This window comes from Heteronotia binoei, chromosome 9 (genome assembly GCF_032191835.1).
Source record: "Heteronotia binoei isolate CCM8104 ecotype False Entrance Well chromosome 9, APGP_CSIRO_Hbin_v1, whole genome shotgun sequence".
NCBI classification, from domain to species: domain Eukaryota; kingdom Metazoa; phylum Chordata; class Lepidosauria; order Squamata; family Gekkonidae; genus Heteronotia; species Heteronotia binoei.
The window spans coordinates 60,194,636-60,222,604 of record NC_083231.1 but is presented as its reverse complement, the minus strand read 5'-3'; the positions used below and the strand labels follow the sequence as shown (position 1 = coordinate 60,222,604).

General features: G+C 43.4%; 1 protein-coding gene across 4 annotated transcripts in view; it reads right to left on the bottom strand.

The window, feature by feature from the left end:
- Positions 1–12,342, bottom strand: part of SLC10A7 (solute carrier family 10 member 7) — a 194,858-nt gene extending 182,516 nt beyond the window's left edge. For 3 of the 4 annotated variants that reach the window (XM_060246676.1, XM_060246678.1, XM_060246677.1), the window contains exons 1-3: positions 12,196–12,342; positions 5,551–5,633; positions 3,459–3,595 (exon numbers count right to left, since the gene is read on the bottom strand). In XM_060246676.1, coding sequence (XP_060102659.1) covers positions 3,459–3,595; positions 5,551–5,633; positions 12,196–12,295 — 320 coding nt within the window. In that variant the 5' untranslated portion in view covers positions 12,296–12,342. The remainder of the gene's footprint in view (positions 1–3,458; positions 3,596–5,550; positions 5,634–12,195) is intronic. The other variant, XM_060246679.1, reaches the window with a different exon arrangement.
- Positions 12,343–27,969: the final 15,627 nt, after the last annotated feature.

The following is a 27,969-nucleotide window of genomic DNA, read 5'->3' as shown; positions in this document are numbered from 1 at the left end:
TTCCTGCCACTATAAAAGCCCCGGATATTACATAACATTGCTAATCACAGTAAATATTATTTTAGCATCTATATCATAGTGTATTATTGTTTTAGATTAATTCTTGTTGAACTGTGATTACTCAGGATGCACTGTGGCATAGTGCTCTGCCAGTGGGAGGCTGCTAACAATCACAGCACCATGGGAACACCACTCCAAGACCCATCTGCTGAAGCCAGAGCCCAGGGGTGCACCAGACAGGCAACCATTTATGTTGCTACTGGATCAGCCCACCCTGGAAGGAGAACCACCTCCAAGACATCACATACCATTTGGGAAACACATGGTCTGTCAGGTGACCTCCATGGCCTCACCCGCTTGGTCCTGGCCCCAAACCCTCTAGACCACCCCAAATGCTAATGCAGAGCCCAAGTAGCAAAGGATCTTACTAGAGGGTGGGGGTCACTTGCTTGCTGCACATACCCTTGGCCACACTACCATTGTTGTTCTTCCTTCTGTAAGCACCCTCCAGTGACCCATCCACTTGCCATCCAGTTACTGAAGTTTGGCACCATGAATGACAGCAGCAGGATAGGAACAGCCCCCCTTTTCACACAAGCATGACCATGTGATCACAGAGACAAAGTAGTGCACAAGCAAGTAGCCACAAGCATATAGCCACAATAAACTTTAAAGGTGAAAAGACCTTGGTTAACCCATTAACCAACCTGGGTCCTCAATGGGTCCTTTGGGTCCCCAGTGGGCCACCCATACTGCAGTGCTGAGCCAGGAGAAGATGGAGTCAACCTCCATCTCCTTTGGAGAGAGGTCATGGCTCAGTGGTAGGGCATCCACCTGGCATGCAAAAAGTACCAGATTCAATCTCTAGCATCTCCAGTTAAAAGGATCAAGGTTGTGATTCAGAATAAAGCAGCTGTATGTGTTCATGTGTGTTTATGAGGTCAGTGGTGGGGCGACACCACAGTAGCAGCTGCAGGGGCAGACAGAGATTGAGGTAAGATGGTTGCAGGCCCACCAACTGATGTGCTGCTCTCTATTCCCTACCCCTATCCCCTTGCACTTCTCTATCAGGGTCGTGGAACATCTTCACACCCTCAACCCTTTGAGAAAGGACATGAAGGTTGGATCAGTTGTTTTCCAGACTTTAGTTACTGGGGACTCCACCAGGCCAAGCAGTTGTGGACAAAATTTCACAGTGGACAGATGCCACCTCCTCAAACGGGGGTGGGAGAAGCTGCCAGGATGTTGGTGTGCCCTGGCCAGGCTCCACATGATGGATCTGGTGTTGCCCCCAGTGGGGCTGGGATTCAGAGCCCTTGACAAGCCCATAGCACACCCATGGGCAGCCCTGTGTTTCTTTTCCTCTTCCTGTACCACTTTCCTGGGGGTCTGCCCCCCTTGTTTTATGTAGGGCTCACTCCTCGGTGGACTTGGACGGAATCCTCCCAGTCAATGAGGTGGTGGGGCACACCACCTGTATTCATTGGATCATGGTATGAAAAAGGAATGTTTTCAATAACTAGCTGCAGATTCAAATTTCAATAAAATGTCTCTAAACCAAGGTTTCCCAAAGTGGGCGATATTGCTCCCTGGGGGGCGCTGGAACAATCCAGGGGGGTTGTAGTGGCCTTGGGTGCAATTAGGGGGGCAGTGAATAAAAATAAGGGAGTGGCGGAAGCATAAAGGAAGAGAAGAGACGAGAAGAGAGGGAAGTGTCAAAACATCACGTTTCTGGGAGGAGTCCAGAATTTCTAATTTAGAGAAAAATTCCAATTAACAAAAATAGAGGGTTCCTTTTTGTCTGCTACTTAATGTGAATTCACCCAATTAGACTAGTAATGAGGACCAGAACTCCTTCCAATTAAAATATAATTAAAATATAAGAAGGATGCAGTTTATTTACAAGACAGAATTTTAAAAAGAGGTGTGCAGACAGAGGTGTACAGACAAACAAGAAACACAAAAACAAAAACAGGCAGGAAGGAAAATAGATGGGGGGAGGGAGGATGGAAAAGAAAACAACTTTCTTTAAATGCATTCTCCAAGCTGCTGGCTGGCTTGGAGAAATGATTGAAAGAGAGAAACTCCTTCTCCAAGCTGGCCAACAGGGCGGTTGGGGCTTCAAGAGCCACACAATATGTGTGAAAGAGCCACATGTGGCTCCCGAGTCATAATTTGGCCACCCCGATAAAGGTCTTTGTATCACTAAAATCTGCTTCAAAGTAAGTCTGCTTAAGATCACCCTGTTATTATGTCTGTACTGGGGGGGAGGAGGAGAAACCTTTTTGTGTTGCAAAGAAGAGCACAACATAAATAAATGGATGAAGATTTACAATAATACAGAAGGAAATTAACAATCAAATTCTCTTATAGGCTGCTCTGTGTTAGAAGTGGAGTTTGGAAGAGATTAACTAAAAGGAAACCTGTCAATGGTTTAAGCAGAGGGATTGGTGGGTTTTTTTAGTTTTGTTTTGATTTTACATTACTCATGTAGATGTTCAAGCATGAGCCTCTTTTAAATATGCACTCCAGTTCTAAACAAAGTGCAGAATGTAAATGCGTGTTTATCTGTGGGATTTATTTATTTCCCTATGATCATGCAATTGCAAAAGAAACTGTACCACACTGGCTTTGATGCACTTGTCTTTCAGTAACACTAAGATCCAAATTGCAAAACAGATCTTTAGCTTAAAAGAAATGTTACCATTTGACTCCAGCAGCTGTTGCAGAAAGGAAAAAAGTCTCCCAAGAGTGCATGGATTCATCTTGTACATACCTGCTCAACTCTTCTGATCATGGCCACAGTTAACGATATGGAGATAATTTGATGTAACCCCATATGCTAACAGAAAGGTAAATTCATCTCATTATGGGACCAAGTTCTAATCTCTGGAGACAATTAAGCAGCTTCTAAAATATATGCCCATTTTAAACGCTTTCCTTAAGAATTAACTACAACATACTACAATCATTCTTGACATCTTTCACTGATGTAGCTACACTATGTTTTTCTCTTGTTATATAGTGTCCTCTCGTTATATCATGCCCTCCCTTTTATTGCTACCCACAGTCTTCCCAATACGCATAGTGTGATACCTCCAAACCTAACCGCTGAAATGCACTGTGTACGCTGTTTGGTATAAACACCTATTCAACACTCATGTTTCCTATCCCATGTTCCTTGAAAGCCATCATAACAAATTAAATCCAGAAGGCTTGTCAACAAGAGGCATGATATGTTGAATAACTCCCTACGCATAAAATTAGCTGACAAGCCTTCATACACAAGACCAAGATTTTGAAACAGCAATCTTTTACATATTATTTTTTTTCTACAAGCATGTGTCAAAGTATTACCCTACACAGAAAAATCGCTCCACTTATAAAAACACCCTACTGAAAACACATTACTGAAAAAGCAACAGTAAATACTTCACCACTGAGATGTTAAAACATACCCTTTTAAAAGCCATTCATTTATAGGTGTGATAGATAGCAGCTGAAGAAATAGCCATATTGCTGTTGGGAAGAATACAAGTGTGAAGATCTGGACAAAAAGATGCAATTTCACATGCATCAAAGCACTTGTCAGCTCCTGAAAAGCAAAGAGAAGAGAAAGGTTGCAGTTGTAATAGCTGAATAATATTTTGTACTGTATAAGGTGGTATCATAACCGTATATGTCACAGAAGCATGGCTTCTGAAAGCCCACTTTCCAAATCCATAAACAAGCCATTCATTCCTTTAGATATTTAAAATAGCCTATTGCCCACTAATGAACCATAAACTAAAAGTCACAGTCATAAAATACAAGCAGATTTAAAAGAAACTGGACAGACAGCACCACTAGTATAAAGTTAAATAGTATACTTAGAGCTTTATTTACTAGACAGATTTCCCTGAGGTTAGTTTCCCCCTAAAAGGACTAGCTTGTAAGTGATTTGCCCCATTGTGATGTACTGACAAATATGTTTCTCTCATCTAACATATACCTCTTGCCCTAAGCGTACATCCACAGTGGCCTTCATTTTATGCATGAAGATGGCTGTCATCAAGCAACTGCCTTCAGATCTGCAAAGCAGTTTTGAGCTCACTTAACCACAAAAGTATTGCAGGATGTGAACTGTGGTGTCTCTGGTTACAGTAATTCTCAGAAGAGAGGCAAGAAGAGAAACAAAAAAATATAATACAAGAGCTAACTGCTTTCAGGGAATGTCATCATTTTATCATTGAAAACTTAAAGCACATTCACACAAAAAAGCTACACATACACATCAAATGATGTGCTACAACACACATACTTCCAATAATTACATTCTCCCACATACTTCCTCTTCCCATCTGTTCCTCTCTAGGAATTAAGATCACAGGGAGAGGCCCTCCTGATTGTCAAAGAGACTCATTTGGTGGGTACGTGAGGGAGGATCTTTTCAGGGGCAGCCCCACAATTATGAAACAGCTTCTTCAGGAAGGTGTGCCTGGCCCCCTCACTTTTGATTTTTAAGGAGGCAACTGAAGATGGTTTTATTTAGGATCACATTGGTTAAACTTACTAGCAATCCTGAGTTGTGGCTTTAAACTTTGGCTTTTATGTTTTTAATGTTTATAATGTATTTATGTGCTTTATTTCTGTTGTAAACCACATTGAGCTCCATAAGGAAGAAAGGCAGCTAATAAATAAATATTACATGATGTCAGCCATATAGTCTGGTCACCCTGTGCCAAAACCAAATCATCAGCTATCCATGGAACCACTGCACTGACTGGAACTGAATGGTAAAGCCAGCAATTGTGAAACAATACACAAGGTCATCACTGCTAAAGTCTTTGAGTCAAGTTTCTTTCTGATGATTAAGTTACATTTGAATCTATAAGATTATTACTATTTATGTATGTATTTATATTTAATTAGCTTTGGGTTTCTGGCCGCCCTTCCCCACTTGTGTGGGGCTCAGGGTGGTTCCCTACAATTTAGTTCAATATAGCATAAAACAAGCTAAAACCATAAAAACACAATATTTAAAATATTAAAAACATTTAAATATTTTAAAACAAGATGACACTACTAGCATTCAGTCATGGAGGGGAGGGCTCCAGGCAGATGTAAAGAACCATTGCTGACCTCAACCAAAGGCCTGGTGGAACATCTCTGCCTTAAATGCCCTGAGAAACTTTAATAGATCAGACAGGACATGGGTGTCACTCAGCAGCAGAGATTCCACCAGGCTAGGTCCAAGGCAGAGAAGGCCATAGCCCTGGTTGAGGTCGGGGACCACCAAAAGGTTCTTATCTGCTGATCTTAATGCACTTCTAAAATACACTTTGTACAGAACTAAACCCTTAACATATTCTAAAAAGATTAACCAGAGATCAACATTTAAAGCAGCCCTCTTTTTGTGTACCAGCTCTACCTCACAATTCCAGATCCTCTCAGACATATATCTAGGAATCCCAAACACACACCACAGAGTTATAAGCAGTGATGTTCTCTTATATTTGGGGCAAACCATACTTATTTTAAGAGTAAAAATTTAAATCCCATTGGCAGTACCTCAGTTTTCAGCGAGAGCCCACTGTTAAAGAAGATAGCTGAAACAGCTATGTACGTAATGGAGATTTCTGGCTTCAGTGGTCCTAAAAACACACACACAAAAAACCCAAATATTAATGCTGTTAATCCAGATGCCACAGATTTATTTTCCATGCAAGGGCCCATCTCTGTATCCACCCAATCCCAACATGTATATGCTGCTCCATTCTAGGGCTATAAAAAGTTCAAATCCCCTCCCCCAAGCTAAAAGCAGGAAACCCAAATTGCCCACATAGTCCAGCTCTATCAGAGAAGATATTATGTATTTGGGGTCACTATGAAAATGTCAGAGAGACAATTGCACATGTAAGACAAAAGAAACAAACAGAAAGGTACCAAGATTTAGGCTATTACAAATCACTATCCAATTATTTAAAAATCTAACAGTTTCATGAAATAAAAAATAAAAGCAAAGACTTTCTAAAAAAGCTATAATGCCAACCCTTTGAAAAGGCATTACCTCTACTCATTATTATAATTTAGATGGCATGCCACCTCCACACACACACGGAAAACAAGGGCTTATATCTAAACAATCAGTTCAAAACAGGCAGTGATCTATTTGAACATATGCAACAGAATCCTAAAGAGCCCCGTGGCACAGAGTGATAAAGCTGCAGTACTGCAATCTGAGCTCCCTGCTCATGACCTGAGTTCAATCCCGGTGGAAGCTGAGTTCAGGTAGCCTGCTCATAGTTGACTCAGCCTTCCATCCTTCCAAGGTCAGTAAAATGAGTACCCAGCTTGCTGGGGGGAAAGTATAGATTACTGGGGAAGGCAATGGCAAACCATCCCGTAAAAAGTCTGCTGCAAAAATGTTGTGAAAGCAACGTCATCCCAGAGTTGGAAACTGCTACTTGCACAGGGGACTACCTTTACCTTCTTTTTTTTAACAGAATCCTACAAGTCCAGATATAAATAAAAATGCTACTAAATGACACTAAATTGTTCAGGGTGGTGAGAACCAGAGAGGATTGTGAGGAACTCCAAAGGGATCTGCTGAGGCTGGGTGAGTGGGCGTCAACGTGGCAGATGCGGTTCAATGCGGCCAAGTGCAAAGTAATGCACATTGGGGCCAAGAATCCCAGCTACAAATACAAGTTGATGGGGTGTGAACTGGCAGAAACTGACCAAGAGAGAGATCTTGGGGTCGTGGTAGATAACTCACTGAAAATGTCAAGTCAGTGTGCGTTTGCAATAAAAAAGGCCAACGCCATGCTGGGAATTATTAGGAAGGGAATTGAAAACAAATCAGCCAGTATCATAATGCCCCTGTATAAATCGATGGTGCGGTCTCATTTGGAGTACTGTGTGCAGTTCTGGTCGCCGCACCTCAAAAAGGATATTATAGCATTGGAGAAAGTCCAGAGAAGGGCAACAAGAATGATTAAAGGGCTGGAGCACTTTCCCTATGAAGAAAGGTTGAAATGCTTGGGACTCTTTAGCTTGGAGAAACGTCGACTGCGGGGTGACATGATAGAGGTTTACAAGATAATGCATGGGATGGAGAAAGTAGAGAAAGAAGTACTTTTCTCCTTTTCTCACAATACAAGAACTCGTGGGCATTCGATGAAATTGCTGAGCAGACAGGTTAAAACGGATAAAAGGAAGTACTTCTTCACCCAAAGGGTGATTAACATGTGGAATTCACTGCCACAGGAGGTGGTGGCGGCCACAAGTATAGCCACCTTCAAGAGGGGTTTAGATAAAAATATGGAGCAGAGGTCCATCAGTGGCTATTAGCCACAGTGTGTGTGTATATAAAAAAAATTTTATATACACAGAGTGTTGGACTGGATGAGCCGTTGGCCTGATCCAACATGGCTTCTCTTATGTTCTTATGCTAGGCCCAATTCCCACATAACAAATGGTGTGGGTAAGCAGCCATGTTGCAAGGGTGGCAAAATATCCAAGCTATTCAAAAGGAGGACTGAGCAATGTGCTTTCCCTCCAGATCACAAAAAGGCAGGAAGAATAAGCTAGAAGAACAAAAGACAGCCCAGGAAGGACTCCACTCTTTGACTTAGGATTTGTCCATTTCGGCTCCTATTTTTTTGTTTGAGTATTCTCTCTCTCTCTCTCTCTCTGTGTGTGTATCTGGTCCTTCTGAAGAGAAAGTGTAGCACAAATATTTAAAATAAGTAAATAAATTGAGGAGCTAACAGGTGGTAATACAGAACAGGCACAGGATGTAAGTCATATCACTTGTATGATGTCACAGATGCTCTCCAATAGGCATCCATTATATTCTTGAACATCATTCCAAGCAGCACTTTAAACTGCAATAGCTATTAACCAAGAAAATAACTACTTTTTCAACAACCATACTAACATTGAATGGTACAAAAATGAGAAAACCCTGAAACACATCTGAGGGGAAGATGCCTACTTCCCACACTTTTAATTGTTTATATGATGTCCTATTAAACTGACTGTCTAGAAAGACCATAGCACCAAAAAGTCCACTCACTCTCCCCCTCTATATTGTGCAGAAAGTACAGCCAAATACTAATATCTTTTTCTCCACTACCGCCTTAATATAGCTGGAAGAACTGGTATCTGTGGAACAAAGTAGGAGTCCAGTAGCACCTTTAAGACCAACAAAGTTTTATTCAGAATGTAAGCTTTCATATGCATGTGTGGCATCAGGCCAAAATCAATACCAATACCTAATCAATATGTATGGCTTGGCGATGCTAGAATTAAATAACAGTGCTTTTGGAAAACAGTCTTTTTATGGCAGGTTAAGCAAAGGAGTTTTAGCTTGCTGAAATAAAAGGGAACTACCTAAGTTAACAAAAGGTCATTGCCCTTTCAAAGAGAAATCGCAGGGTGTCTGAAGGCGGCCGTAAGAAGCGTAAAAGGGAACTCCATTATGTGCTAGCAAAAAGTAATGTAGCAATAAGGAATGTGTGTGTAACAATCCCATATAAGGTAACAAGGGACAGCTGGTAGCGAGAGAAGGCCCCTGAAGAAGGTGCCGAAAGCTGGTAAACAACACAAAATGTGGTTAAGGCGTGATGTGATCATCATCACAGGGTACTGAGAGAGGTATAAAAGGTGGTGATTGGGGTATGTGTTAAGGGTGACAATTAAGGGTGACAATTGGGGTAAAGACACCCTATAAAAGACGGCAGGTAGCTGCAGTCATTGCTCAGACCCTCGGGTCTGAAGCCCGTGTATAGAGCGGTTATGCACGTTAAATAAAGAAGCTGTTTTCCTGATCTTGCCTCAGACCTCGTTTGTGAGTATGATTTACTATTAATTGGACAATACAGGACTTTCCCTGCTACACATGCATACTTTATCAGACAATGGAATGGAGTACAGTGAGCAGAACTACATAGAGCTGGTGAGCACTGGTTAGGAATGCAAAGTGGTACAAAGTTAGAATCCAATGGCAAAACAGTGGAATTAACAAATTGAAAGAACATTTGTTCTGGATAGCATTTGCGTGGGAAACCAATAAAACGGTAACATGTCAGAATGGGAGAATAATGGTGAGAGTATCTGTGGAGTTGGTACCTAGTTAGTTTTAATTGCACTTCTAAGTTCTCCAGTAGCAATGGTAGCCCTGAACCAGGAAATATTACAAACATGAAAAAGACAAGAGTTACTTCCACAATTTTGGTTGGGCAGTTCTGTGCTACCTATGCTGTTTCTGCTGGTCTATGTGAACTAGAAGCAATTGGCTCAGAGAACTGCATCACCAAAATGTGTATATTGCAGATATATGCTGGTGTGTTTATTATAGACCCCAAAACATTCACCTGGAAGCATTCTTACAGAACACTCTCTCGGCCTTTATCAAAATAAAAAAGAACAGCAAAGTTAATTCCCAGTGCTAGGCAAAAAGTTCCTCAAATCTCAACAAATTTACATACAAACAATCATCTTCACCTCCCCACAACTTCAAAGGTGGGGGTCAAAACTATGTTTACAGTAAAAGGGATTACATACAAACTAATCAAGTATAAGAGGAAAATAACACTGTGGACACCAAAAGGTACCCAGCTGTAGTTCTGTTTCCAAGTTTTGCCTTCCCAAATTCAAGTTCAGTTTATTTTGATACAAGTACAGTTATCTTCTAAGAACCAGCGTTACTGGATAATGCTATTAATGCTATTTAGTCAGGGTTTTTTGTCCTAAACTAAAAGCAACAAACAAAACAAAAAACTCTAGATGTGAACATTAAAGAGCCAAGCAAATATCTTCATGTCCAACTCTAACTTTGCCCCAAGCATAAGTAAATTGCCTAGCACAAAGCAAAATGAGAAAAATATGTCACCTTACTTACAGCTACGCATAAGGGGAAGTAGTGTTCTCTAATCCCCATAATAGGACATTGATTCAGAGATATGCAAACAATTACTGTTCCTCAGCCCTTTGATTGTTACTAGTCTGACTATGCCACATGTCAAAACCAACAAGTGGCTACTGAAAGGCTCTCAAGCCTATAGGTCAACGGCAAGCCACTATATACAATAGCCAATGCAAGAAACCAAGTCGAGACCTGTACGCTTTATCAAGATAAGGCAAAAGCCCATACATTTATGTAATTACTCTTGGCAGCACATTGTAGTTTTTCTGAATTGCTTATTTCCTCGAAAGAAATAAGCAATTTCTTACTCTGCATATATTCTGTAGGAACCATCATGCTTTATTGTTTGCTTAACCCCTAAGGATAATAAAATTTCCCAGATTACATTCATATCAGTGACTAAGGAGCATGTATGCTTTAAAAGATATTTTGGATAAACACTGCACGGCATTATCAGTCATTCCTTCAGAGCCAAGTGAAAGTTTTTATCAGAATGTTACATGAGATAAAAAAACACTCTCCCAAAGGATATCTCAGAAACTGGCCATTCAATTAGAAGTTACAAGGAGCAAAAAAACCTATTGCTGGGGAGTGGCTGAACTTACTAGGCCTAGCACATAAAGCAGTCCTAATCAAGGATCCATTTAGCTTGTATCAATTTAAATGCCTACTTGAGGGCAAAGCCAACCTGTTTGGTGCAGCAGTTATCAAAGACATGCCAGGAGCAGTTCTATGCACATCTATCCAGAAGAAAATCCCACTGAGCTGATATGCTAGTCTCAGGATGCACTAATTCAAAAGTTTAGCATTTTTTTCTCTCCTTAAATTTGAAGACATGCTCCAGACCATATTTTCTATTTATGTTTTGCTATTATATTTTGACAATTAAACAAGCATATTCTGTAAGCTTAAGGGACATGGCAGGTCAATTAAAACCCTTAAGACTAAAAACTGTTGTTATGCTGTAGACTGCGATGTTGTAACTTGCCCTGAGCCTGCTTGTGAGGGGAGGGGGGAGGATATAAGTCAAATGAATCAAATCAGAACTATTTTAATAAAAGTTTCTTACTATTTGCAACCCAAACAACAAAGAAATATTATTGCTACTGTGTGTGTTACCTGCGATCATTTTGAATGGTGCATGTAGAGGGAGTCAAAGTAACAAAGTCGGTTCTGTTTTTAAAATCCACATGGGGGGAGGGGAGACACTAATGTTACTGCTCTACAGGCTTGTTCACACACTGAGGGAAATTTATATACATAATTCATACACTCCACGCAGTTCTCTCCAGAAGAGAAGAGGTAATTATCCCAACTTAAACACCACTAATTTTCCCATGTGAAATGGATACATCATTGGGTTGTAACGAAGTCACACATTAATGCACTGCCAGTTAGCAGGGTGTTTGTTTAAGTTCCATTTCTGATCAATACTGCAGTTGAGAAGCTGCTTCCAAGTATAACAGTATATTATACCAAGCGCTGCTTTGACAACTATATGAGTTATTAACGAGAAAGAGTTATTTTCCAATTCGATAACCGGGTTTTCACACACTAAACTTCAAGGCGGGTTTTCACATACTATACTTCAAGGCGACACGGGAACCAAAGCCTGCACCAGACTTCTCAACTTTCACATTTCTTTTAAAAACAACCACACAAGCGATCGTCAACGAGGCAACATTGTCATCTGTTGTTGGTGGCCTCATTCTGGAGCCAGTTTAAGGAGAGCAAACGCTTCTCTCCTTCAGTTCTGGCCGGCCGCACTTCAGGACTAGCAGCTCACGGAAGTTGTGTGGGTCGCGCTCGCTCGCTCGCTCTGTGCAACGTGTCAGTGCGGCACACTCAGCTCGGTCGTTTCGGAGTGCTCAGTGCTGGGAAACGCCGGCCAGGAAGTTGCTCTTCAGGGTGGCTGCCTGGAGCCGGCAAAGGAAATGGGGAAAGCGGCTCGTGCTGAAGAGGAGCCCTCAAATTGCCCGACAAGCAGCAGCTTCTCTTCCTTACAGCGAGGCTGTGGAGGGACTCAGTAATGATGGCGATGATGCAACTCTGGACACCGCTCCACGCCACCGAGCCCTCGCTTGCCCAATCCCCCCGCCGAGATCTGCAAGGAGCAGGCTTCCGTTCTCACGCGACCCCCCCAAGGTCCCTCTTTTGTTTGCAAACAAGCGAGTGGCAGCATGCGAGAGGAGCCCGGGGAGAGCGCGCGTGCTCGGACCCGGCATGCCTCCCCCACCCCCAGTCCCTGTCCGTCGCCGGGCGCAGCTCCAGAGCAGACTACCTACCCCCTTTCACCCCAAAGGCCGGCTCCAGCTTGGCCACCGTGATGACCAGGACGATCCCCAGAATGAACCATTCCTTCCTCAGCCTGTCCAGCATGCCCATGGCGCGCCCCACAGCCCTCCGCGCCGGCCAGGAAGACGAGACGGGGCTTCTTCGGGACTTCCCTCAAGCCCCGCCTGCCCACCGGCTCCGCAGCGGCAGCAGCAACAGCGCTCGCGGGAAGCCGCTCCCGCGGCTGGGAGTAGGAATCGTATCCACTGACAGGAACCGTCTCACTGAAAGCCGCCATCACTACCACGCGCCTCCTAATAGACTGGCACCCGCTCTTCTCTGAAGCGCCAAAGCCAACGGAACTGCCGGGGAGGGGTGGCGATGGAACGGACTGGAAGAGAGAGAGAGAATGCACCCTACAACGGCGAGAACCGGGATCGGCGCGATGGGCCAACCTTCAAATACTATCAATAATGTTTTCCTGAGCTATGCACGTTCCAAGGAACAGCTGCAAACATGCGGGGCGCTCCGCAGCTGCTAAGCACTACTCCGGCCCCACAGCTCAACAACGCCTGTTGGTCCTTGCAAAACCCTCAGTGGCTGAACGAGGGGACAGAAAACGAAATCCTGCGTTATTAACTGGGAAGGAAAACGCTAGCGACCCCCCCCCCCCCCCCGAGAAGCAGAGGCTTTTGCCCTCTGTTTCGAGACATTACGGCCCTCCTCTGACGCGCGGAGTTTGACGTGGAGGGGCGGGGCGTGCATTCAGTTCCTGGTGTGGGACACGTTTCCAGGGAGTTGGACTGGTGGAAAGGCTGGCTGGGAAGTTGTTGGTGCGCTGGGCTCTTTCTAGGTGTCGCAGGAACAATTTTGTGCCGTTTGGCCTGCCTCGGGCTGCTCAACAGCCAGGCCGGGAAGGATAAGTAGTGTTGCTATTAGCATGACTTTTCTCCAAATCCTATTGAATAAGCGAGATGAAAGTAGCAAGAAAGTTCTCTTAACAGTAAGGGAACCCCACACACCCCTCCGGCTTGTTAAAGCAACTAGAGGGAACAGTTGCTTGCTGCAGATCTCTCCCCGTCCTTTTCCTCCTCCGTTTTTTAAAACAGATATTACTTGTAAAGTTGTAATGCAGTCCTATGCGTATCCTATGCATCTCCTGTTGTAACAAAATATTTTGTGCATCTTTATACCCCTCTTGGTTAAAATAATATTTAGGCAATGCTAAAAGAAAACAACCCCTGAGATTCTCTGCACTATGCCCTTTCTCAGAAAAATGAGCCACCAAAGGAGCATCTGAATGTTGAATTCTTGAACTTGTCTGAAGAAGTGTGCATGCACACGAAAGCTTACGTTCTGATTAAAACTGAGTTGGTCTTAAAGGTGCAATGCCTCCTATTTTGTTCTACTACTTCAGACCAACACGGTTGCCTATTTGGTGTTCTAAAATGTATGTCGTTACTGCTCTCATGGTACTTCTCACATACTGTAGCCCACATGGGCATAAAATTATCCTGTACAATCAAATCATGAACTCTTGCCACCTGCACCAGTGAGTTATATATTTAATTTTAAATACAGCATACCTTAAGGTTGTATTCTGGATTAGATCTTTAAGAAGTGGATATAACTGAGTGAAAAGTTGACAACACTAGCAGTTTGAGAATTGTTGCATCTGTAAGGAATTAACGCAATCATTGAATTCAACTAATTGTTCCATTAATTGGATTTTGTACTGGAATTTATTTAAATTTCTATTCTTACAGTCACCATGCTGCTTGCTGAATAAATGCTTATTGTGACATAATTATATGTAACAGATAATGCTTATGGAGAGATTTTGGTAATCAAGACTGTACTATTTCATATTTTTATATTAGTATAATCCTGTGCAGTTTTTTAATAATTATGCATTATTAAGATTATGGTCCCAGTTTAGAGATTTTTTTTTTCTGGATGATGACAACTTGACTTGAGAGAGATTCCCTGAAACAGAATCCTGTTATTTACTTCTACTGCCATCATTGGAGAGGATCTGCATAGGACTAGTGGATTATTCTACCTGTGCTTGACTGTCTGTGATGTAAGGATTTGATGTCCTTTAAGGATCTTCATTTGCTACCGGATCATTATTTGACACTTATATTGTTGCAGCTAGTAAGAACCACCTGGACAATTTATGATTTTGCATAAATTGTTTATTTTTACATGTTTCTGGTCATGTTTTTTGTTTATCGACGTGGTTACTTCATGAGGGCCGTTTTTCTGCCACTGCTGTTCTTTAGTGGTAATTTGTATTAAAAACAGTTTACAAATTACAAATAAGGAGCCATACCTAGAGCTAAAGCAGTAATGAATATAACAGTATGGGCATCATTGTAAAAAGAGGAGTGGCTGAGGCCTTTATTTCTGATCACATAAACATTGTAAATGAGTTTTGCTTTCCCTGTAATGTTCAGTATAACTAGCTGGCTTGAGCCACCAGTTTGCTTGACACCTGTAATATCTTGCCCTAATTTTATTATGGATGGTTTTCTTCTTAATTTTCATTATAGGGTATCTCATCAGGCAAGGTTGGATGATGAGAGGAACAGAAGCAGGTTTCCTACTTTGAGTTCCTTTGAGGAAGGGCAGGATTCCTACTTTGAGTTCCTTTGAGGAAGGGCAGGATCATACATATAACTCTGGACCTGGCCCCTATATGGATAGAAACCCCTAGAATGGAGCTAGGTTCAGATAGGGGGCATTCATTTAGAAGAAAAAGAATTGCAGATTTATACCCCACCCCTCTCTCTGAATCAGAGACACAGAGCAGCTTACAATCTCCTTTATCTTCTCCCCCCACAACAAACACCCTGTGTGATGGGTAGAGCTGAGAGGGCTCTCATAGCAGCCTGCCCTTTCAAGGACAACCTCTGCTATAGCTATGGCTAACCCAAGGCAATTCCAGCAGGTACAAGTGGAGGAGGGGGGAATCAAACCCAGTTCTCTCGAATAAGAGTCCACGCACTTAACCACTACACCAAACTTGCTCTCTGGCTTTACAGACCTGGAGGATCACCAGATTTGCAGGAAAATGTAGCAAGTGAAAAGAGCAGGGGGTTAAACCCCCCTCCCCCAATGTTTAGACAAGGTAAAGGAATGTGCCCTTGGGCTAGAAGAGAAAGGAGCCCCAGCTGTCTGAGCCAGACAGGCAGGCACAGTAAAAGGGGGGTATTCTGAGCTACCCCCATAGGAACCAGGTGGGCATTAGGAGAGGGAATCACCTCCACGATCACATGAACCAGGCAGGCATAGTGGAGGCAGGTGGGGAGACAGCTGGAGCTGCTGCTTCAGGTTGGCCAGGGAGTGAGCAGCCCAGCAAGGGAGCAGGATGGAGAAAGATGGGATTCCCCCTCTGCATGAGTCTTGTGAGATCCCCTCCTTGTAAAGATATAATTCTGATCACTGAACAGGATTTTACTTTCCCTGTAATATTCAGTATAGCTGGCTTGAAAATCATTCTACAGAAACCTATAGTGTCTGTCTGGCACCATCTTTAATGGGATGATCATTACAGGCTACATATTTCTGCTGTGAATGGAAGAAGTCAGTTCTAAGCAAGTCTGCCCACTGGTACTTACTTCCAGTATAGGACTGCACTGTTTGGGTATAGTGGACTGTGCCTGTGGAGGAGGAATTGTATAAGATAGTCTTCATCAAGGTTTTTTTTTTTTTGTAGAAAACCAGACCAAACCCCCTGATGCCAGGCCAGCTGGAACTGCATTCCTGTGCATTCCTGCTCTTCATGATTGTCTATTATAGTTACCGTATATGTTAATGAATATCATGAGTGCATGAAGTTGCCTTATTCTGAACCAGATGACCTGGTCCAGATCAATGGTCCATCAAAGTTGTTATTCTGCATATCTCAAGAAGAGGTCTTTTACAGCACCTACTGCCTGATCCTTTTAACTGGAGACGCCAGGGATTGAACCTGAAACAGATTGCATGCCAACAGTCTACCACTGAACCATAGCCCCTCCCCTCATGCAATACCATCAGTTTTTATTTCTTATCAAGATCAGCTCTGAACCACAGTAAATGAGGAGTCTCCATTGCTACATTGCCTCAGTTTAAAAATGTTGTATCAACATAAAAATACTATGCCAACATTTACCAGCAAGCTGTCATAAAGCCAGTATTACATACAAGTACATTTTTGATCTGTTTCTTGTTGTTGATATTGATGATGATGATTTATACCCTGCCCTGTACTCTGAATCTCAGAGCAGTGCACAATCTCCTTTATTTTACTCCCCCACAACAGACACCCTGTGAGTTGGGTGGGGCTGAGAGAGCTCTCCCAGAAGCTGCCCTTTCAAGGACAACCTCTATGATAGCTATGGTTGACCCAAGGCCATTCCAGCAGGTGCAAGTGGAGGAGTGGGGAATCAAACCCAGTTCTCCCAAATAAGAGTCCACACACTTAACCGCTACACCAAACAGGCTCTGAGTTATAGAATCTGATTATTTTGTCAGTCTTGTAATTAGTAATCTGCCTCCTTGAGATGAGTAACCAATGAGTTGGTCCCTTAAGTCAGTATCCAGGTGGCAAACTCTTCCTGACCCAAACATGACATATTTACACACATATAAAGCTGCTTCTATTAGCACTTTTCACCAGATACAGTATACAAAGTGCTGGTTATTACCTTTAAAGCCCTATATGGCCGAGGACCTGCCTACCTGAGGGACCGTCTCTCCCCATATGAGCCCCAAAGAGCACTGAGGTCGGCAGGGAAGAACACGCTGACTATCCCTGGGCCAAAGGAGGCGAAATTACAGAGTACACGGGCACGGGCCTTCTCTGTTATAGCCCCGTGCCTTTGGAATCAACTTCCGGAGGAGGTACGGGCCCTGCGGAATTTGGACCAATTCCGCAGGGCCTGTAAGACCATCCTTTTCAAGCAGGCGTTTGTAGAACTTGATAGGATGGCTGTTTAATTACCAACTATTTATCTAGTGACCCCTGCCATAATACAAGTGTACAGATAACATCAGGAAGATCACCGCCGTTTAAACTATGGAATGATCCAGACATTTGGAACTGGTTTTAGATTGTTGTTTTAAATCAATGTATAACTTAAATGTTGTTTTAAATTACCTTATATTGTATATTTTATATTGTATAATTTTATCGAACTCTTGTCAGCCGCCCTGAGCCTGCCTAGGCGGGGAGGGCGGGATATAAATAAAATTTATTATTATTATTATTATATTATTATTATTATATGCACACACAGCCTGCATGGACATGTCTGCTTATAAGAAACAGCCAACATGAATTCATTTTACAAATGAGTCCAAGGACTAGTACCTGGATAAATGCAAGATTTCAGTCACACATTCAGCTGTACATGCTTGAATGTAACATGAGAAATAATTGTACGTGCAAGGAAAAATCAATTGTAGCCTATATGTGTGCTCACTGTAACTTGTGAACAGGGCCACTGAGTCAGGCAGGCTATTGGTCTATCAAAGTTAGTGTTATCTAATATGACTGGTAGCAGCTCTCCAGGTTCTTACTACCTGATCTTTGTTTTAACTGGAGATGCCTGGATAACCTGGGACCTTCTGCATGCAAAGGGGATGCTCTTCCACTGAGTCAGAGCCCTTCCCCCCCTGCTGCTTCTGGCTCTACTCAATCCTTTCTGGCTACAAGGGATTGCTGGCTGCACAGCAGCCTGGGTTCTCCCCCCTTTAGAAGCCTCCAATCCTAATACTCCTTGAAGCTAGAAGAGGGAGGAACTGACCAGTCCTATTCAGTAATGGCAGTTGCAGCAGTAAGGAAGCCACAAAGGGTCCCCCCTCCTTTGTAAGGTTATTTTAGATTTACTTATAGCTAAACTAAGGGGGGAAATAATAGCAGTAATGTTAGTAATTAATTCAGTAAATTGATAAAAATGGTTGGGAGCAAATATAATACATCATTTCGGAAAGCCTTGACCTGACTGTATTTTGAAACATCTGCCATCCCTTTGGGAAAGGGCACACCTATTATTAACAAAAGACAACTTAATCTCTTGTGATTTATTCTGTTTCATTATGTATGAGTTCCTGCTGAATGAGCTCTTTCCCAGACTTAGGAAAATATATATGATCATTTCACGTACTTTACCTGGAAGTCAGTGGGCTTATTTTAATGTTAAATAAATCTCCAGTAATAAACTATATCGTAAAGTACACTTACCCCGAACATGTGTGTGGTGCTACCTCACTTTCTCTTCCTACAAATCCCTCCTCTATACCCATGTTTTCTTTGAGAATTTTGACTTAACATCTTAACCCGTATTTTCAATTGCCCCACATTTTAAATAGAAGTACCTGCATTGTCCAGTTCTACCGCTCCCTCTCCTTGTCTATCTCCTTCCTTAATTGTTCCTTCCCTCTTGTCTGTTTTTGATTGTAAGCTTCCTGAGGCAGGGAAAAAGCAGTATTCTAAAAGTATGTTATTAATGCAGATATCTCCATTCATTCCCCTTTCATAACTATCTGGACAGAGCCATGCAGTATATAGCATTAATCCTTCTATTTTCCCTTCCCCTGTGATCACAAATGGAGCAAACTGAAACTCCCACTGACAGGGGGAGTTCTTACACACATACAAAAATGCATAAAAGTATGATTGTAAATTACCCAAATGAAAGAAATTGATTGAGAAATGGTGTAATTAATGGAATGTGCTCGGGAGGTGGGGTAGGGTTGCTGAAGGTTCTAGCTGAAATTTTCCTGTGATTATAAGTGATCTCTAGGCGACAGATCAATTCACCAGGAGAAAATGACCACTTTGGAAGGTGGACTGTTTTGCAGTATACCCACTGAAGTCCCTCCCTTCCCCAGACCCCATCTTCCTTAGGCTCCACTCCCTAAATGTTCAAGTGTTTCCCAACCCAGAGCTGCCAATCCTAAATTTATGTAAGAAATGTTGAGATAAATTGAACAAGAGGAGAGAAGAAATCCGCCTGCAACTGCTAAGAGCATACAGGCTCATAGAGCAACACTTTATGGGGTTGGGATGCGACTGCCAAATTATTGTCCCCTCCTGCAGTTCCTTGTGTCCCTCACTCAATTTGGTAACCTCATGCCAATCTATAGGGTTGTGAAGCTGGTTAATCCACATGTGAAGTTGAAATTTCTGCATTTCTCTGAGGGCACCACAGAAATGGAGGGATCTATGACTTCATTAATAAAAGAAAACATTGAAAAGAGAGAGGAGGAAAGCCCCAAAGTCCTCCTATAAGGACAATGGAAAGTTCTGACCAATAAGAAAAGAAAGGTTTGGGGTGCAGAACTGGCAGCTGGAAGTGGCTAGGTGACAGCTGAAACTGACTACTGGTATGAAAAACTACACCTAATAGTTTTGAAAAGTGGTAGGCTTTGTGAGAAAAGGAGGGCTACAGACTACACCACAGGTCAATGTCTAAACTGAAGGGGGAAATACAGTCATAAAATGATGTGACACGGGAGGTATTCCATAGAGAAGTATGAAACACTTGGTAAACAGAAAAGTTGAGAAAGCAAAATTGTAGAAAGGAGTGAGGAAGAAAATCTACACTGAAGGAGAGTGGAAAGGGAACATTGGAGGGCACCAACATTAGTAAATTAGAAAAGGTATTATAGGAACGTAAGGATATGAACTTAGGCGATCCAAATTCAAATTCCTACTCACCCATTGGTAACCTTGGCCTAGTCACTCTCAATCTAACCTTCCTCACAGGATTGTTACTCCCACCCTGAACTCCACAGGAGTAGGGTGTGGTAAAATTTTGATATTTGTATGAGCAACATAATTAAGAAAAGAGGGCATTCAATCACACTGTAACAGACTAGAACAGAGAAAGCATGACAAAACCACAGTTGTTTTTAAAAAGGAAGCAAAACTGCAGACAACTTAAGTGTCACAGTTTATTAACTATGTTCCAGGACTATATAGTAAGTATTAACATATTAAAAAAACCAGAGCCCTCAGTTTGATATATCATCAGTTTGGATACAGACAATAATACATGTGTCAGTATTACTCATCCAAACATTTTAGATGTGAGGAAAGTGATTGTTAGATAACAGGTTACAACTGGAAAAATAATTGTCCAAGATTTTAATAATTTTCTTAAGTATCCTCTTTCATAAGGTTTCCAGCAGAATATTCACCAGTATATACAGTATGTCACAGAAGTGAGTACACCCCCTCACATTTTGTAAATATTTAAGTATAACTTTTCATGTGACAACACTGAAGAAATGACACTTGGCTACAATGTAAAGTAGTGAGTCTACAGCTTGTATAACAGTGTAAATGTGCTGTCCCCTCAAAATTACGCAACACACAGCCATTAATGTCTAAACTGCTGGCAACAAAAGTGAGTACACCCCTAAGTGATAATGTCCAAATGGGGCCCAAAGTGTCAATATTTTGTGTAGCCACCATTATTTTCCAGCACTGCCTTAACCCTCTTGGGCATAGAGTTCACCAGAGCTTCACAGGTTGCCACTGGAGTCCTCTTCCGCTCCTCTATGACGACATCACATATCTGGTGGATGTTAGAGACCTTGCGCACCTCCACTTTCCGTTTCAGGATGCCCTACAGATGCTCAATAGGATTTGGGTCTGGAGACATGCTTGGCCAGTCCATCACCTTTACCCTCAGCTTCTTTAGCACGGCAGTGGTCATTTTGGAGGTGTGTTTGGGGTCATTATCATGTTGGAATACTGCCCTACAGCCCAGTCTCCGAAGGGAGGGGATCATGCTCTGCTTCAGTATGTCACAGTACATGTTGGCATTCATGGTTCTGTCAATGAACTGTAGCTCCCCAGTTCCAGCAGCTCCCGGGTGGTAGTGACTCTGCTAGAACTCGGCTGAGAGTTCTGAAGCATCGGTGTGCCTCATGTCTTCACTCTGAAAGTTCTTTCCGGAGCCTGCTTCGAACTCTTGAGATGAGGGCAGGAGAGCTTGGAGGAGATTGATTGTCAACAGCTGACACTGGTGCCTGGCGAGTGATTGATAGGCCAGGTGCTGTTTGTTCAGCTGAGGAACAGGTTGGCAACTCTTCCAGGTCTGTTAACCCTTCCAGCTCATCCTCATCAGGGCTCATGACACTATCCCCCCCCGCAGGACCCCCCCCCACACACAGACTGGCCAGGCCAGTCAGGGTAGGCCGTGTGAAACTGCTGCACGAGGTCAGGGGCATGTAGGTTGTCTGCGGATTCCCATGAACGGTCCTCGGGGCCATAGCCTTCCCAGTCCATGAGGTACTGGAGGTCCCCATGGTGGATTCGGGAATCCAGGAGCTGGTAGACCTCGTATTCCTTCTCGTCATCGACCAGGACAGGAGAAGGTGGTGCTGGAGGTGGCGGTCGGAGGGGATCCAGTGGTGTAGCAGGAACAAGGAGGGACCGGTGGAAGATTGGGTGGATGCGGAGGGTGGCTGGCAGCTATAGCCGGAAAGCAATGGGGTTGATTTGGTCTGTGATCAGGTAAGGCCCCGCAAGGCAAGGGTCCAGCTTGCGAGACCGGCCAGGCCGACACAAGTAATGGGTGGAGAGCCAGACGTGGTCGTCGGGCTTCAGTGGGGGCCCCACCTGTCACTTTCAGTTGACAGCTGTCTTGTAGGTGATGCCTCCAAACCTCGAAGGCGGTCTTGATGGCCAGGAGTTCCTGCTCCCAGATGGTGTAGTTGTGCTCTGCGGGTTTCAGCTGCCGCGAGTAGTATGCGCAGGGTTGTAGCGGCTGGGAGGGGTCCTCCTGCTAGGATAGCACTGCGCCAAGGACCACGCTGGCGGCGTTGGTCTCTACTGTGAACGGCAGCTGCAGGTCTGGGTATCGCAGGAGCGGCTCGGTGGTGATGGAGGTTTTCAGGGTGGTGAAGGCATGGTCTGCCTCTGGAGTCCAGTGAAATGGCTCTTTGGGCCGGAGGAGCTGGGTCAGAGGCTGGTTACGTCAGCATAGGCAGGGATGAACTGGCGGTAATAATTGGAAAAGCCAAGGAACCGTGCTTTTTCCTCAGGGGTGAGCCGCGGCCGTGCAGCCCCGAGTTGCATGGGTTCGGGGTCATCAGTCTCGGGACTGGTGTGCATCAGGGTTGTCACCGTCACTAGGTGGCGGGGCAGCTGAGTGGGACGGGCGCTGCTTCATGCTTGGCAGCGGCTTTCCAGACAGCCATTGATGCAGAGACACAGCGTGATTAGGCTTTGCAGTGTGGCCGGTCGGTCTACTCATGCCAGCTCATCAAGGACTTCGTCAGCCAGAAGCTTGAACTCAGAGTATTGGGAAACCGAGTCCCTACCCTGCTTCAGCGTCTAGATCTTCTGATTGGCGGTGGCTGCTTGCTGGGGGTTAACAAAGGCTACCGCCATATGATCCAGAAAGCCCTGGTAGTCGGTCAGCAGGAGCGATGGGGCTAGAAGCTAGGGGGTAGCCCATTTAGCTGCCTGCCCCTTTAAGAGGCTGAGAATGAAGCATACCTTGGTCTTGTAGTTGGGGAAGTCTCTGGCACGTAATTCAATATACAGTTTACACTGTGCCAGGAATGCAGGGAACTCCTCCACCTTCCCAGTGAATTTCTCTGGGGGAAGCACCGAGCACTTGGCTGGGGCAGCAACAGTGGCTTGCTGCTGCTGTTACAGGTGAGCCACCATTTGAGTGAGATGCTTTATCTGAGTGAGCAAAGCTGCTAGCTGTCAGAGCCTCTGCTTGCCTCCTCATCCATCTTGTGGAGTGAGTGTGTGGGTGGAAGCAATCTGTCACATTCTCAGGGTGCAGGCAGGCAGGAGTTCAAAGCCAGTCCAAGGTCAAAGTCCAGGAAGTCAAGCAGGAGCCAAGTCACCAATGCTTCACAAACCGGAATCAGAAGTGAATATCCAAAAGCCAAAAGGTCAGGGTGCCAAGGAAATCAAGCAGGTCAGGATCAGGAAGGAGCGTGGATGCAAGTCAAAGAATAGACTTGTTGCTTCCACAAGGTTACCAGGTCCTGGGTGGGAGCTATATGAGAGTCTCAATCAGCCTGCTCCCTGGGTGGCAGTGACTTTGCTAGAACTCAGGGCTGAGAGATCTGAAGCATCGGCGTGCCTAATGTCTTCGCTCTGAAAGTTCTTTCCGGAGCCTGCTTCAAACTCTTGAAATGGGAGGAGGAGAGCTTGGAGGAGATTGATTGTCAACAGCTGACACTGGTGCCTGGAGAGTGATTGAAGGGCCAGCTGCTGTTTGTTCAGCTGAGGAACAGGCTGGCAACTCTTCCAGGTCTGTTAACCCTTCCAGCTCCTCCTCGTCAGGACTCATGACACAACCTGTGAAGCTCTGGTGAACTCTATGCCCAAGAGGGTTAAGGCAGTGCTGGAAAATAATGGTGGTCACACAAAATATTGACACTTTGGGCCCCATTTGGACATTATCACTTAGGGGTGTACTCACTTTTGTTGCCAGCAGTTTAGACATTAATGGCTGTGTGTTGCGTAATTTTGAGGGGACAGCACATTTACACTGTTATACAAGCTGTAGACTCACTACTTTACATTGTAGCCAAGTGTCATTTCTTCAGTGTTGTCACATGAAAAGATATACTTAAATATCTACAAAATGTGAGGAGGTATACTCACTTCTGTGACATACTGTATATGAGTGTGTGTGTGAGAGTGTGTATAACATGATAAAGTGGCCTACAATTGCCTTCCCTTCCTCTCCCCACAACAGGTATCTAAGCAATGTTCCCTTTAAGCTGCAGAGTCTTGTGAGCAAAAATTCTACTTTGTGAGCTACTGGCATTAAAGTTGTGAGCTACTGCATAACTTAGTGTGGTTTGGGGTCATTCTTCCTGAGCTAAGACAAAAATGTGTGAACTGGAGGTTGCTCACACTAACTCAGCTTAGAGGGAGCAGTGCTTGTAAGGTTGGTGGGGCTGAGAGAGTTCTGAGAAAACTGTGACTAGCCCAAGGTCACCCTGCATGCTTCATGTGGAAGAATGGAAAATCTAATCTGGTTCTCCAGATTAGAGTCCACCACTCTTGACCACTAGAAGGAAGGGAGGGGTGAAGAAAGAAAATTACTTTGCTTAAGCCCCATATAATTTACAGCATCATGGATTTGGGGGGGGGGGTTTCCTCACTGATCTCTTCTGCAACCTGTATTGTGACCTATTCTTGCGTACATCCACATTTCAAGAGCAACAATTATGTTAGAAAATGTATAGCAGGAACTTTAGAATAAATTAAGGATATGAATCCAATATGGTGAACTTAGGTTCAAATTCCTGCTCACCCATAGAGCTCATTGGTGACCTTGGCCAAGTCACTCTCAGTCTGATGCAGACTTCTCTTGACATCTGAAATACACTTCCTTACCAAAGACCAATCAGGTGTTGTGGGGAAGTGCATCCCTTTCTCTCTGTGTGTCCCTCTATTGTGTGTGTTTTGACTGAGAGACAAATGATGGTCTTTGGTTGGAATCCTAAGCATATTTAGAAGGAAACAACTACTGAACCTCTTAGGACTTCTGAATAAAGGTGCAGAATTTAGTGTGTTGTTCTGCTCTGAGTACAGCATCAGCAATGTTAGTGTATATTCACTCATCTGTGTGTGTGGACTGACAGGTCTGGGAGCAAACTGAGAGGGCTTTCTGATGTTTTTGGATATCTCTCCTGCTTTTTAGGAATCTGAAGGTATGAATAAAGATACAGATTTAACAGCAATGGTTCCTTGTTAACTGAATGGAAAACAAAAGGCATTGTTGTAATAAAGTATTCAGCTGTTAAAATGAGTTTGCGCATCTTGTCCACCAAGCCAAATGCAGCTCACCAAGAACTGCATGATAAGCCTGTTTTTGGTTCCTCTCTTGGGCTACAAAAACATAGGGATTGTCAAGCCATTAGAAGGGCACAAAACATTGCTTTGTGGAACTTGTTAAGTCAGAAGGTGACAAATCCAGTAGTCCGCAAGCAATATATATATATTCCTTCCTTCCTTCCTTCCTTCCTTCCTTCCTTCCTTCCTTCCTTCCTTCCTTCCTTCCTTCCTTCCGACTTCCTTCCTTCCGACTTCCTGTAACTTGTTGTTAATGGGTTGTTTCAACAACTAATTGTTTAAAAACAGACACAGCACAATTTTGAGGAGAGTTATACACATCTAAATCCATTGAAGTCAATGGATTTAAAGTGGTGTAATTCTGTTTGGTATTGCTCTGCTAAATTGTATCTGTTAACAGGCATCATGAAAAGTTACTGAGGGTGACAGAAGTAATGTGTAAAGGTTAGTTGGCAATTGTAGCCCTAAAGTCCTTGACCTTTTAATTCATATCCATCTGAAATACTTCAGCTTCATATCCGCATGACATACCATGCCATCAATAAATATACAGTTAAATGCACTGGGATTTATAAGTTGTTCAGTAGTGGATGTCATCTGATTATGCTTTTAGACAGCAGAGATTTCAGAATAAAAGAAAGCAACTCACAAGATAAAGAGAGCTTAAATGAAAAGAAGAGGGGTAGTAAATAATTTAACTAGGAAAGAACAAAGATAGTCAAAAGGAACAAGATAAAGAGAAAGATTAATTATGTATAGAGAGGTTGAGAAAGAAATGTAGAAATATACAGGAGACAGGTTACAACCCATTTTTACTTCTCACAAGTACTTAATAGTATAATCTCAGATTCTCCAAGCAATTGAAAAAATACTATAGATTTTATATGAACTTTTTGCTTAAGAAAAATGCAGTTGTAAAAAGTTACTTACTGTTAGTGAAATGTCCCAAGGGGCGGACACGTGTATGGAAATATGCCCGTAACAATGGAGCTGTAAGTGACTTTGCTAGTCCCTAGTTCCCTTCTCAGATTGCTTCCACATGTAGATTTTGCTCTAGTCCAAACTGGAGCAGAACTGGAGTGGGGGAAGGGGGCACCCCCAGAACATTGTCCCCTAATCATCTACTTTCTTGGGTTTGCCAGCTTCATTGTGGTTTTCCCAAAGCTTGGATTGATACAATCCTTTTGCACAATGAATGTCCAGGAAGGTGTACATTTTGAACATCCGGCTCACATTGGCATTCTTTTTTCCCTCTCAGCACTTCATAGTCACTATTTTCCCACATTAAACCAGAAGGCTTTTAAAAAACCCCCAACCGATTGCTACAGAACAGTAATGCTATAATGATCTGTTGCTATGCTCTACTAGCTCCGCTGAATCCCCAGCTTTCATTTTTTAAAGGAAGTCCTTAGTCATTTTTTCTGTAGAGATATAAGGGGAAGGTATTGCTCCACAGCAAAAGAGGCTAGAGGCTCAGACTGATTTCCCACTCACCTTACGCCGCTCTCATGCTCCTCTTCTCAGCAGGGCTTCCGTTGGATTTCACACTATCTGCCCTGGGGCTGCAACTAGCTTTGCTTTTTTTGCTCTGCAAACAAAAACCTCTAAAAACCAACTTCTGTTTGCCACATGAAAAAGGCAGAGCTAGTTGCAGCCCAGGGCAGATAGTGTGAAATCCGATGGAACCCCCGCAGAGAAGAGGAGCATGAGAGCGGCGTAAGTGGGAAATCGGTTTCACTTTTTTAAAAAATGAAAGCTGGGAATTTAGAGAAACAAATGGATTGTGACAAAAGATTGTTATAATATAGTAACACAGCAACTGCCATTTTTTAAAAGCCCTCTGGCATGAGAGAAGAATAGTGGCCATAGGGGGTTGAGAAGGAAAATGAGGAGAAAACTGTCACATGGGTGCTCCATTCATAGCTGCTACAAAGAGAATCATAGTGTAGAAGCAGCTTCCATCAGCTTTGCCTCATCTTTCTTTCTTTTCTGCTTCCTCCCTCTCCCCATCCATTGGGACTCTCATTTCTGTCCTTTGCCTTATCCTTTCTTTTACCTTCAAGCAGTTGCTTCTTTCCTCTGTTGGCTTCAACAGTCGTCTAGAGCTTATCCCTGCAACAACTTTTTGAGGGTCAAAAATGCCTTTGTGACATAATAATCATTGCATTAATCCCCATCAGACTTCTTTGGCATGCAAAAGAAAGATGGAGATTGGTGTACTGGCTGACAATGTCATAAAAGCTCAATTTTCCTTCGAAATCAGAGGAAGCCTGCTCTGTAACTCTATGCTGTTGGCTAGGGGGAGAGGTATTTTTGGTATGGGCTCTCTCCTAGATGGTTTCCCAAACATGCTGTAGTGCCTTGGCCTTCTTACCAGCTCTCCTACTCATACCAGGGAAGTGGTTCAGGAGCTGCACAGTTTTGGACAGTCACTTTTCTTTGTTATCATACACAGTAGAATGTTAATCTGCCAGGTCCAGAAAAAGGGACAGGCATATTTTAGCTAGCCAGCTGTCCATGAAAAATAGAAAACAGATTTTGAAAAGGTGAGTAGTGCATTGATCTTTTCCATAAATTATTACTCAGAGAATCAGAGACCACTGATGTGGGACAATAGAGAAGAGCTGGGCTTGGCCACAGTTCCACCTGTTTGGGAGGGTATCTTTTTGAAGAATGTGCTACCCTTCTTTTTTCCTCCCGGCATAATGGACATAGCTCTTATGTCCCTCCTATATGATCCCTGGACCCTTTGAAGAAGTGTTTTGAAAACTGCTGCTACTACCACTATAAAAACAGTATGTGTGGACTTATGTTTCATACTGGCTTTATAGTGTGATTCGGGTCACTTGCTTAAGTCATTTGAATAGTATCTTCTACAGGCATTTTTAGTACAGTGCTAACAGAGTTATGGGAATTCTCTCTGCTTGCCTTTTCATTAGCTTTGCTAGTG